This window comes from Marmota monax, unplaced genomic scaffold, assembly GCF_021218885.2.
Source record: "Marmota monax isolate L192 unplaced genomic scaffold, Marmota_monax_Labrador192_F-V1.1 WCK01_AAM20220418_F8-fsc00125, whole genome shotgun sequence".
In the NCBI taxonomy this organism is placed as follows: Eukaryota; Metazoa; Chordata; class Mammalia; order Rodentia; family Sciuridae; genus Marmota; species Marmota monax.
Genome location: NW_026695235.1, coordinates 12142024 through 12155006, shown reverse-complemented (window position 1 = coordinate 12155006; position 12983 = coordinate 12142024). Strand labels below are relative to the sequence as shown.

The window sequence follows — 12983 nt, the reverse complement described above, 5'->3', positions numbered from 1 at the left end:
AAAGCTAGCCTCAGCAACAGCGAGATGCTAAGCAACTCAGTGAGACCCTGTCTCTAAATTTAAAAAAAAGGGGGGGCTGGGGATGTGGTTAAGTGCCCCTGATTTCAATACCCAGTACAAAAAAAAAAACCTGCTTTCTGGCCAACCAGTTAGCTCTATTTATTTTACTGGATTAATGGGTTCCTCAATTCAAAACATCCAAACAGAGAATGTGCCTGTGTCAAAAAGCTAAAGGCATATAATTTACCTAAAACAAACCAGAGAGATCAGGATTCAAACTCTCCAAGGATTTTCTACAAAGCTCTGTTTGTATTTAATAATTTTATGGCAGCAAAACCTTCTGTCTTATGAAGCAAGGACGACATACAGCAGGGTTTTCCCTTGGTGAAATGCTCACTCACTCATCTTACTTACTTAGCACCTGCCCATGCCAAGCACTGTGCAAGGTGCCAGAGTACAGCAGTGGCCAAAGAGACAACGTCCCTGTAGTCATGAGCCTCACACCAGCCAGGGTTAGGGTGGAGAGACAATGAACACAAAAACAAGCACTGGCGTCAGGGGTTGCTGAGCCAAGATGGCGAAATCAATGGGATCCCAAACCTAAGTGGTGCGGGGGAGGTGGTCAGAGCAGACCTAGAGTTTGGTGACATTGAGCAGATACCAGAGGGCAGGCAGGAGCCACCATGTCCCAGGAACTCAGGAGAAGAGAAGGCAGAGAGACACAGTGACAAAGGCCAGAGGCCAATGCAGGTTGCAGGGGTCCCGGGCACAGCAAGGAAGCCAGCAACAGGATGGGGGCAGTGTGTCTAAGGGGTCTTTGAAGATTGCTCTTGTTCTGTTTTTCATTTTTGCTTCTTTGTGCTGGGGGTAAACCCCTGGGCCTTGTGAATGCTGGTAAGAGCTCCACCACTGAGGTATACCCCAGTCCTGTGGAGGTTCCGGGAAGGTAATGAGCCACTGGAGGGGCGGAGCAGAGCGCTCAGATGCTGGGACTTCTTGGAAGGAGGCTAGACGGAACAGGGAGGCCAGCTGGGAGGCCGCAGCAGTGGTCCTGGGAAGATGAAAATGAGGAAGAGCTGGGAGCAGCAATAAAGGAGAGAGAAACAGCCAGACTCTAGACACAGTTCAAAACTAAACAGATTATACGTGCTGACCACTGAACGTCAGCTATAGCGGGATCAAAAGGGATTCATGAACAACTTCAAAGTCATTGATCTGTAATTTAAACTCAAACGTTCTCTAAGGCAAAGAACCGTGAATAGATTTACAGTTCACGTTAAGAACAGACGCAGACGAGAAATGACTAGGGAAGAGGAAGGACAGCAGAAAGGAAGGCGGGAGTAGAGGAGGAAAGGACAGAAACAGGAAGCTAGCAATTAAGGACCTGTGGTCCCCATCCTCCTGGTCTGCAGATGGGCACAAAGCCAGTAAGAGAGTGGGCCCTGGAGATCCACCTGTATCCTGTGAGATCACACACACACTAAGTCACCTCATCCCATCAACTGGCAAAGAATATTCCTGTACAAAAACTCCACGGCAGCTGTTGGGATACAGTGCTTAATAGACCTAACTGCTTAATGAATGCAAGCCCCAGGTATCCCCTTTAACCTAGAGGTGGTCTGGAGACTCACTGACACCCAAGGCACATGAGCAGACAGCGAAGGGTCTCTTCTCAGCTGCTGACTTCCTGTGCACTGACTACCTCCCAGCCACTCTCTTCAGAGCTTCATACATGCTCCTTCTTTTAAACTAGTCGACCCAACTGTCCATGTCACAGATGAGGTCTGCAGAGATCAAGTGCGGCCAAGGTCACTACCTGAAGACACAATTGCTCCTAACCAGCCTCAGGCAGAATGCCACACCTATAGAACAAGGTGAGCACTCTGGTGATACCTTTACTCCTGCCTCCAAACACACTCAGGAACAGCCCAGGATCTGGAGGAGGACAGTTTCCCCCCTTCTCAATCATGATTCAGCCTACATGATTCAAAACCTACACGTGTGTTTACCAATTAAGGAAAAAAAAAAAAGTTCCTTCCAAATCAGTCGAAAACAATGCTTCCATCCCAAGCACCACACCTCCAAACCTGAAGGAAAATTATAATGTTCAAGTGCAAAAAGGTTAGCCCACAAGGGAACCCACACTCCAACCAGGTACACACATTTACATCCCTGCTGCCTTTCTTCCCCTGTCAAAATGGAAAGATTTGGAACATCAGATCTGGAACCCCAAAAACAGATTCAGAAAAAGGAAACGGGCAATGTAAGATGTTACCAGCAAAAAGAGATCATCTGGATGGAGAGAACTATTATTTTCGATATTATATAACTCCAAGTTGACAGCATGTGCTATCTTAGGCACGGTGCCTAACAGCGAACAAAGAAAAGTCACAAATCAGTGGAAGGATGTTGACTTTGTCCATGAATGAGACACCTGGAGAAAGAACAGGTCTTTCCTAGCAGGTCCTGGGTCAGAAACCTAAGTCTTTATTCTGAAACAGAAGTGACCATATGGTTGGGGTGGGGTGGGGGAATCTAAGCTAGAACTTAAATTTAGATCAAATGGATTCCCTGGATTTGTTTCAGTTCATTGAGCATTCTCATGATTAATAAATTATACAATAGATATTCAAACTGCTCTGACTGGGTGATTCATCGCCCAGCCCCACTGCAGAATAGTTTCAGAAGCATTCTTCAGTATTTACAAGCTCTAATTAGCCTTAGTGCGAAGTGGATCCTCTCCTGAAGTAGTCTCTCCTCACCAGAGCCCATTAGGCAAAAGTTAACAATCTTTTAATGATGGATTAAAATGTATTAAAACTTTCAGGCAGCTTCAAAATAGTATTTAAATAATTCAGCAAGGTTTAAAGTAACAATCTACTCTATTTACCCCTAATGTCTGGGAATCTCTCATTCTTCTCATGCCCATGCATCTGCCTAACAATGTTAGTACCATATGTTCCTAAATTTACCTGAACCAGTTACTTTTCAGATACTTCTCAAAAAGGTAAGCACAATTTTTTTTCACTAAAGCAAAATCTTCCAAGTCTATGGAAAAAACGGATAATAAGCATAAACTGCTTTTATTTTAAAATAAATACAGCCCCCATAAGAGTTCAAGGGCTGGCTAAGTATTCAAGGAGATGTGAAGTAAGAACATTGCAAATAAGACATAAATAGATATTTTAAAGCAAAAATGCTTCAAACTAACATAATATGTACATAATATTAAAAAGGCTGTAAACTGGCCCCTAAGTAGAATTCTTCAGGCATTTCCTACTACCCTTGTCTGCACTGCTTAGGCCAGGTCCTCCTAAACAAGCCGGCTGAAAGCCAGAGGACGACAATGGGATGAAGTGAAACCAGGACAAATGCTTCAGCCTCAGACATGCAAGAATGGAATCTCAAGCATGAACCATGAAGTCAGACGCTCTACACGTTAAAAAAAAAAAAAAAAACTCTACTGCCAGGTGCAAGGGTGCACTCCTATAATCCCAGAAACCTAGGAGGCTGAGGCAGGAGAATTGCAAGTTCAAAGCCTGCCTCAGCAACCTAGCACAGCACTAGGCAAATTGGTGAGACTGTCTCAAAAAAAAAAAAAAAAAATTTTTTTAAAGGGCTGGGGACATGGCTCAATGGTTAAGTGCCCCTGGGTTTAATCCCTGGTACTAAAAATTAATTAATTAATTAATTAAAACTCTACTTTCAAAGAGATCTGTTTTACTTTTCAAATGAACTTTCTCTGAACATTTACTGAAGCCAGTTTCTTTTCTGAGATTCCAAAGAATGAAAGTTGCCCTTCTGAGACAGCGGTTCCATCAGTACACTTCCTCGTTCTGCTACTCACACACAGAAAACGTTCCACCAATACACCACATGCCAAGAAGCTGAAGCTGCTTGTCATGCATACCTGTGCAAAACTGACCATCAAACTTTTCTCAAACACTGACTACAGGATAACAGATTCTAGCCCTTAGACCTGGCAAAACCTAACAGAGTAGGAGCTCTCGGGCATTTATACAATGCCTGTGGAAATTCTTCCCAAACTAAGAGGAGGAAATACAATCCCACCTGCAATGAACACTTATCCAGCATTCATACTGTGTGCAGCACTCCATGAGAAAAATTTCCATGATCTGGAAGACACTGAAACTGAACGTGAACTGAGCTCACCTTCCCTGAGGAATCAAGAAGCACCTAGGAGTGGCAAGGCCTCCAGACAAGCTCTGACACGTCTATCCACTCCAACAGAATGTGCAGAGTCCAGCAAGACTTTCAGTTAACATTCTGAGAAGTTACCGCAAAACTATGCAAGACTCCAACTTTAAATCAGACAGTCACCTCTATAAGAAAACCCATTATGTAAAGAGGAAGCAATAACGTAAACTTTATACAATTTCTCAGGCATCCAACAAGAGGAGTTTACAAGGATCATGCTTATTCATAGAAGGAATAAAGGGGGAAAGAGGAACAAATAGAGAGAGCAGAGTTCTGGAGACCTACAGAACACTGGGCTTTGCAACATAGGAGAGCTTCTGCTTCTTTTCAAAGAATAGAAAGAACTTGGAAAAAGTTAACTGCACAATGTCATTAAGATATAGAAAATACATGCTGTCAACAGTCAAAAATCCAAATACTTGTAGTCTGAAAGCCTGCTCAGCAAGTCATCAAAATGTCAGCCAACATCTCAACACTTCCCACAAGCCCCGTTGTTTTTTAAAGTTTTTATTTCTAAAGTTATACTTTAAAATTAGAGGAAAACTTTTCCTGTAACAGAAAAGCATTTCCTTTGTGTGTGCATTTAATGTAAGGAAAAGAACCACAGGTGCAGAGATAGCAATTCAGCTGTCCTGAGCTGGGCCTGGCACGTGGAACAACTCCTCTGACCACCAGGCCTAGGATTCTCCTCTGAAAAAGTGCCCAGCACTTGCTCAGAGGGCTGCAGGAAGCTTCAATGACAGGGAACACCAGCTGTGTCAAAACGGGGTTGCACTGGTCACATGCAACTCTGGCTACCTAACACTTACCACCGAGAACAACCTGTGCTCTCACACCCTGTGCGCCTGCAACTCGGAACTGAGCGGCTTGCCACTAGCAAGCTGACCCAGCCCACTGGAAAGCCCCGCCCCCCACCCCGTGTGTCTGCAACTTGGGGCAGGTCGGGCCGCAAGGGACTGGTTGGGGGCCGATGGGGCACACAGCGCTAGTCGGAGAGGAATCTACAGGGGCCGACAGGGGGCTATACGGGGCCGCAAGGGATGCAGGGTTGCAGTGGGCAGCAAGGGGTGACTAGGGGCTGACCAGCCGGGCGCTGGGGGCTGCACCGGGTGTCCTGGGGCTGGCCGGCGGGGCTGTTGCGAGCTCATGGGGAGACCCGGCTGGCCGGCTGGACTGCTGGGGGCTGCACCGAGTGACACTCGGCTGGCCGGCTGGACTGCTGGGGGCTGCACCGAGTGACACCCGGCTGGCCGGCCGGGCCGCTGGGCACAGCACGGGGTGACCAGGGGCTGGCCGGCCGGGTCGCTGGGGGCTGTACCAGGTGACACCCGCTGGCCGGCCGGCGTGCAGGGGGCTGCACCCAGCTAGACTACTCTAGGCTGGATCCCGCGGCCCCGCTCCCCGCCAGGGTCCTGACAGCGCCCGCCCGGGGCAGTCGCTGTCCCACGGCCCGGCGAGAGGCGTCCCCGCGGGTCGCAGGTCGCCGGGAGCGGGAGGCCGCGCCGCCTCCGGCCACACCTCCAGGAAGCGGCAGCCGGGCGGGTGCGGCCGACAGGGCCCGAGTGGCCGGGATGGCCGGGGTGGCCGGCGCCCGGCCGCGCCCCCCGCCCGCGCCCGCACTCACAGGTGACGATGGGCTTGTTCTCCATGGTGTAGATCACCGGCGGCAGCGGCTCCTCAGGGGCGTCCATGGGCGTCCGGCTCACCGGCCCGGCCGCCCGCGCCCCATGGGCCCCCGAGGCCGCGCCGGGCCCGCCGCGCCAGAGCCCGAGCCGCGCCGCCGGCCCCGAGGCCGCTCCCGAGCCGGCCGTCCGCCGCGCCGCCCGCCGCCGCCGGCCGCGTCCACTTCCGGCCTCGGCGCCGCCGCATGACCACTTCCGGGGCGCGCGGCTTAAAGGGGCGGGCCTTCCCTCCGCCTGCCCTCCGACGGAAAGGGCCCCGGGGCGCCGCGGCCGTGCACCTGCGCGCGCCTCCTGCGCGCGCCCACGCCGCAGGCTCCGGCGGGCCTCCGCTCGCGGGTTTCCCTGGGCCGCGAGGTCCTGTCACTGCCAGGAGGCGGGACCCGAGGGACGGCCTTCCCGCCACCGAGATCACGGGCCCCGAGGCGCTTCCCCTGGCGCGAGCCGGCCCTCGGGCGTCCCCGCGCTTCGCTCCCGCCGCCGTCCGCTCCCTAACCGCTCCGCGGGTCGCGGCGGTCCCTGTGTGTCCCCACCCTCTCCCTCACCTGCCACGCCGGGCCGGGCGTGGCACGTGTTGGGAAGCCGCGAAATAAAGCCTTGCTTTCGCGGCACGGAGGGCGAGTCTGCGGGGACCTTGCAAGGGAATGACTGGGGGCGAGTCTTGCGGACGCCTCTGCCGAGGAGGGTGCCGGGTGCATCCTGGGGGCGAGGCTGCGGGGCCGGGAAGCGGGCGGGGACCCCGGCAGCCTGCTGAAGGAGAAGGCCCCGGGCGTCCCAGAGGCGCTGGCTGGGGCTGAGCTAAGCGCTGTAGTCCGAGACCCCACGGTGCTTCTGGAGGAGTGGCTGTTAGAGATTGGAAATGCCACCAAGACTGCAGTGGAGCAGCGCTGCAGGGAGGACCTGTCCGTGCCATTAACACATCTGGGACATTTAACTGAGACAGAGATTAGGGACCTTGTCCCCAGGTGCCAGCAAACTTGTTCTGAAAAGTCACAGAGTTGTACATGCCACAGTACAGATTTTGTCAGACTCTTTTTTTCTAAAACAACTATTTAAGAATATAAACACCATTCTTAGCTCAAGAGCTATACAAAGATAAAGGTACTGTGTCCATCTTTTTTAAAAAAAAAATGCATTCACAGGCCAGATGTGGCCTCTGAGCCATATGTTGCTGACCCTACCCTAAAATAAGGCCCACTCTACACCTGCCTGAAGAAACCCTACAGCAAACCCTGAGAGATCCTCCTGAAAGAAGGAGCTTGGACATCAATTTCTGCCATTTAGGGAGGCCGGAAACACCCCAGGCATTCAGCAGACCCCATGACAGCACAGAACTAAGGCTAGACCAGCCCACAGGGAGAATGACTGGACTGCAAACTGGAACAGACTCCCCAGAGGAAGATAATCTAGAGTCTCTGACATTTGTTATTTTCCAATGTCCAGTACACCCTAGAGAATCACTAGACACGCAAAGAAGCAGGAAAATATAAGCCACAGCCAAGACAAAGGGCAGCGAACAGAAACCAACCACCAGGGCCCAGGTGAGATGGACCAAGATTCACAATGCTCTCTAATAAGTACATTCAAAAGGCTAAATGAAGACACAGGAACTCACAGCAGAGAAATAGAAACTATTTCTTAAAGTGACCATAGAACTGAAAGGACACTAACTGAAATGAAAATCTAACTGTATTGATGGTCAGCAGATAGGACGTAGCAGAGGGTGGAGTTGGCAATCTTGAGGACAGATGAGTGGCATCACAGAATCTGAAGAAGAAAAAAAAGACTAGAGAAAAATGAATAGAGCCTCGGAGACCTAGGGGACAGTATTAAGTGGCCTCACTCACATTACAGGAGTTCCAGAGGGAAATAAAGTAAGAACAGGGCAGAACATTTTTTTTGAAAAATAATGGCCAAAAATTAAAAAAAAAAAACTGAAAAACATGTACTTACAGATCAAGAAACTTAGCAAAACCTGAGCAGGATACATACAAAGAAAATCACATGCAAGCACATCACTGTCAGAAAAAAAGAGATACAGAGAATAAAATTTTAAGAGAAAATCTTAAAAGCATTCAGCAAAAGCCAGGGTTGTGGCTCAGTGGTAGAGCACTTGCCTAGCATGCATGAGGCACTGGGTTCAATCCCCAGAACTCATAAAAATAAACAAATAAAACAAAGGTATTGTGTCCATCTTTAAAAAAAAATTCAGCAAATTAAGACATGACCATGACCTTCCAGGGAAGGACAGTGGGGGTGACACTGACTTCTCGTCTGATACAATCATGGCCAGAAAACAATGGTAAAAATATTTAAAACGCCAAGGTTTAAAGCCTGTCAACCCCAAACTCTGTAACTTGCAAAATTATTTTTTTAAAATGAGGGCAGAAAAAGATTTTATTCCAATGAACTAAAATTGAGACAATTCATAGCCAAAGGGCAGGGCATTCACAAACCATTGCAGGGTGCTCTTCCATGAAAGGAAATGTGGGAATTGGTGTCAGGAGGGAGAGAAGAGCTCTGGACTTAACACCAAGTGGTAAACATTAAAGAGTATGCCTTTTCCTCTTGAATGTGTGTAGAGGTAAAGATAAGACCACGATAGCGTGAACAATGGATGGAGAAAGGATAGCAGATTTTTAGCTTGCTACATGCATGCAGTGTGAAATTTCAGGTACAGAGTGGGAAACAGGAAGGGCTGTGTACAAAGAGGGAAGAATAGAATGTGATGTGGTGAGGACGTATTTTCTGCCCTAGAGCAAAACCACTAGAAAGTAAATAAATAAAAGAGGTTTGGCTAAGAAGCCAATGGAGGAAAGAAAATGAAGTAATGGAAAATATTTGATCAATCCAAAGCAGTCAAGAAAAGAATAACTCAAGAATAAAAAAAGAAAGGAGGCTGGGGTTCAGATCAGCGACAGAGTACCTGCTTAAGCATGCACCAGGACCTCGGTCCCACCGCAAGAAGGATGGACAGAAAGGACAGATGCAAATGACCAGGCACAACATGAGAAGATCTCCACATCTATTAGACGTGAGGGTGCAGATCAAAGTGCAGAGAGGGTGGGCTCAGGGGTGGAGTGTGTGTCTGGCATGTGTAAGGCCCTGAGATCCCCAGCACCCCCCCACACACCCTAATAATAATAATAATAATAATAATAATAATGCCCAACAATAAGATGCTACCTCACATCCACTCAAATAGCTAAAATGAAATTTTTGAAAACCCAGAGAATACCAAGTGTAGACTCCTAGCCAAGGAATCTGTGTGTCTTTTACATCTTCAGTCTGCTCTCAAAGAGAGCTGAGTTCAGATATTCTGGAAAAGCAGGCCCTAGCAGCTTCCCATATGGATGTGCCCAGGTCTGGCCATGGGACAGCGGGGCGTGGGAGGGCGGGAAGGCAAAGCCCGGTGGTCTCTCATTCTCTTCCAGGCAGCTCTCTGGCTTGGTTGTTGGACAGGAAACCACTGCTGGGCTGTTTTCCCTCTGAGGAGACCTACTAGAGTTTTGTTATTTGTTTTTTGTTGTTGTTATTTTTTAACAGGGAGCTCAGGACGTGCTCAGACTGAGCGTAAACGCTGATGTAGCAGTTCCTTTTAATAATGGTGAATACGGGGCTACTCCCTTCATCCGTGTCCAGTCCCTTTTCTCATAAGATAGCATTTTGGTTTGGTTGGTTGGTTTATTTGTTTGTTTGAAAAGTTGCTGGAACTTGAGCTCAAATGGTCTTTCCTGGTACTTTGCCTCCAGGTTGCAAAGAGCTTGCTAAATGGTGCGTGGGGATACTGTGTGAGCTACATTGAAAGGGCGGTCCACAGGCTTTGCCTAGGCCCTCTCCGCAGAGGTTGAGCCAAAAGTAATGGCAAGTCAGTGAATATTCATAGCACTCTATTCATAGTAACCCAGAACAGGCACAACCCTGACGCCCTGCAGTGGGTGAGCAGCTAAATGAACTGGCACATCCACACCTTGGAGCACTACTCAGAAAGGAAAAGGAAGGAAGTCCCAGCACAGGTGATAGCCTTAGGGGGCCTCCTGAGAATAGGGCTCAGTGGACAGAATCTGATGCCAAAGCTTATCGACTGTTGCTTCCGTTAATAGAACCCTCCTGAAGTAACAGAATCATAGCACTGGAGAAGAGGTCCGTGGTTTTCAGGGGCTAAGGGGGCTGTGGCGTGCAGAGAGCAGTGGGGTGGGTATACAAGGGCAGCTGCCTGGTGGGGAAGGGCCATCTGTCTTGACTGTACGGACATCAATACCTGGTGTAACACTGAGCTGTTCTGCAAGGTGTTACCGCTGGGAGGAATTGGGGAGGGCACACCAGATTCCTCTCAACTGCACGTGAATCTACATTATCTCAAAATTAAGCTTTGTTTAAAAGCCAGCGGACTGGAGTGGTATGTGGATTTCCTGAGTTTTCCAAAGGGAGCCACAAGTTGTTGTTACTCTGGAACCTGACTTAGCTCCCCATCCTGGTTGTCATTCCTGCAGGCTCCAGGTGCTTAGGAAGGTCTCCAAGGCAGCGCTGGGCTGGCTCCACGAAGCCCCCAACCCCGCCCTCTGGCTCAGATGTTTCCTGATGGGCAGTCTCTGCACATGTTCAGCCCGTCCTCCCGTCCAGAAGCGAAGAGTCCACAGTGGAGACAGCAGCAGTGCAATTATATGGGGGAGCAGTCCCCTCAGGAGTAACCCAGGAGATGCCATGGGGACATTATTCCACTAAATGAATAAAAACTTAGGGAGGGCGGGGAGAACTGGCAGAGCATGGGGCAGCACCCAGTCAGCCATGGGGCCAGGGAGGCTGAGGGAAGGCCTGCCACAATCTGGCTGGGCACCAATAACCGGGAGGTCACCAGCCACTTGTAGATTCAAGCAGGAACGAACTTTATTCCAGAACCCATGCGAACTCCACGGGAACTCAACGGGAACTCCGCGAGAACTCAAAAGTAGCAGGCACCTGAGGTAGCAGGACCCGCCTTATTGCTGGACAGCAGAGGTTTATATACACAACTGAATACACAGCTTGTTTCAATTTAGCATCATCCAGTTACAGTAATCAGTCATTATCTTAATAATTATACACAGCTTAACTTAATTATCATCATATTAATGGCTCGCTGGCGTTACTTCTCAACCACTCCTTCTGGCAAAATGCCAGGCACCATCTTGACTTGGTTGTGGCTCTCAACATCTCCCCCTTTTGTTTTTAAACAACAAGTATATGGCTTAGGGACCGTGCCTGTCTTACTTTGTCCAATACTACATATGGTCCTTACCCGTCATCGGATGAGCTGACCTCAAGGTGTCAGCCTCCTGTCTTAGGTTGGTACAATTGCAATTGGATCTTACCCATCATTGACTACCAGCCCAGCATTTTTAGCCATACTTGTGGATAACCTGCTAGAAGCAGAAAGGGGAGGACACAAAATGCCACAACATCAAGCCAATTGACAGCCCCTTTTGGAAAAATAGTATCACCGATGACACCATGAGCAAAGATACCCCGGCACTACCACAATTCGCTGCACCAACAGATAGTTCACAATGCATACAAGTGATACATAGTCCAGGCAAGTTCTGCAAGCAGTTCAAAGCAGAGGAATCCATTAATATGTCCATTTCCTCCCAAAGTAAATCGACTCCTTGATTGAGCAGTACTTGTTGAGTTATTATTCATTGATGCATCAGTTTATACAGTTTGTTGTGATAGCTATCGCAGAAGCTGTAGTTTGGTTTTCAGTCATCCTCTATCTTTGCCTTCACCGGCACTGGGATGAAGATAGGAATTCTGGCAATGATGGCTAAAAAAAATTATGTAGCATTCCAGCAGGCGCTAAAAAAAGGCAATTTTCTAAACAATTTAGTATACTGAATATAATTAGATATAATGAAAAGGAAAGGTGAAAGTAAACAAACAGATCTGTTAACCACATTTTAAAACAATCCTCAACAGCTGTTTACCCAATTTAAATCAAACCGTTTAAATCACGTGAATAAAAAAATATTTGGATCCATTTTTTCATGAGCGCTCCTCATATATGATATATGGACATACGCACATACAGACATACAACACATAACACAAGTGTGCACACATAACATACAACACATAAGACAATAGTAAAGGCCTTGTAGCTTTTCACAGGTGAAATCCCCATTGCAATGTTTACAAACTCCACAGTCAAAAAATAGAACTGATCAGAAAAACACTAACCTAGGTCTGTATGAGCTCAAAAAATAAAATAAAACTTCATGGTGTGGGAGAGGGCAATAATAAAATAGATATTGAAAAAAGCATCCTGGTTACCACCTGGGTTTGACTCTTCTGTTGATTTTTATCCCATCCTTTTTCCTGTAACTTGCATAATGGGTCTGAAGGTATTCCCACAAGCAAGCCCTAAGGTTTTTTACATTTGAAATAGGCCTTAATGATGTTCATTATTCATTAGCCTCCAGGTGTGGGAGAACCACTTTGGCAGATGTAAGGATAGCCAAACTGGAGTTCTGGATATCAGCTGTTATGGATTTGAGCCAAATCATCTTCTTTTTGGTCTGTAGAAATTGCTTTAGTTAATCTCTCTGGAATCCAAATCGGCTGCTGTTCTCCCTGTGGAAACACACAAACAGACCTCCGACTCCAGACAATCACTGGGTCAGGACCTTTCCATTGTCCTGTTAGAATATCCTTCCAAAGTACCTTGGGCTTATGTACATTTTTTGGACACATAGGCCTTTCCGCAGCACTAAGTCCTGATGAATCCAAATTTAAAAAGTTTAAAGAGTGTTATTTTAAGTTTATCTTTGGGGAATATATACCCCTTCCCAATTCCCTCTTTTTGCTTTAATAAGTACATTTTAATAGTTTGATGAGCTCTTTCAACTATGCCTTGTCCCTGTGGATTGTATGGGATTCCTGTTATATGAGTAATGCCAAATGATGAGCAAAATTGTTTAAAAGAGGTAGACGTATAGCCAGGGTCATTATCTGTTTTAACTGTTTTGGAACGCCCACAGTGGCAAAATTTTGTAAGCAATGAGCTATAATATCTTTAGTTTTTTCTCCGGCAGGAAGGGAGCCCATCAA

At 47.8% G+C, this 12983-nt stretch overlaps 1 protein-coding gene across 2 annotated transcripts in view; it reads right to left on the bottom strand.

Moving 5' to 3' along the window:
• The window catches only part of Trappc10 (trafficking protein particle complex subunit 10), a 74816-nt gene extending 68833 nt beyond the window's left edge, over positions 1–5983 (bottom strand). For both annotated transcript variants that reach the window (XM_046438946.2, XM_046438948.2), the window contains exon 1: positions 5843–5983. In XM_046438946.2, coding sequence (XP_046294902.1) covers positions 5843–5909 — 67 coding nt within the window. In that variant the 5' untranslated portion in view covers positions 5910–5983. The remainder of the gene's footprint in view (positions 1–5842) is intronic.
• Between the last annotated feature and the right edge of the window lie 7000 nt (positions 5984–12983).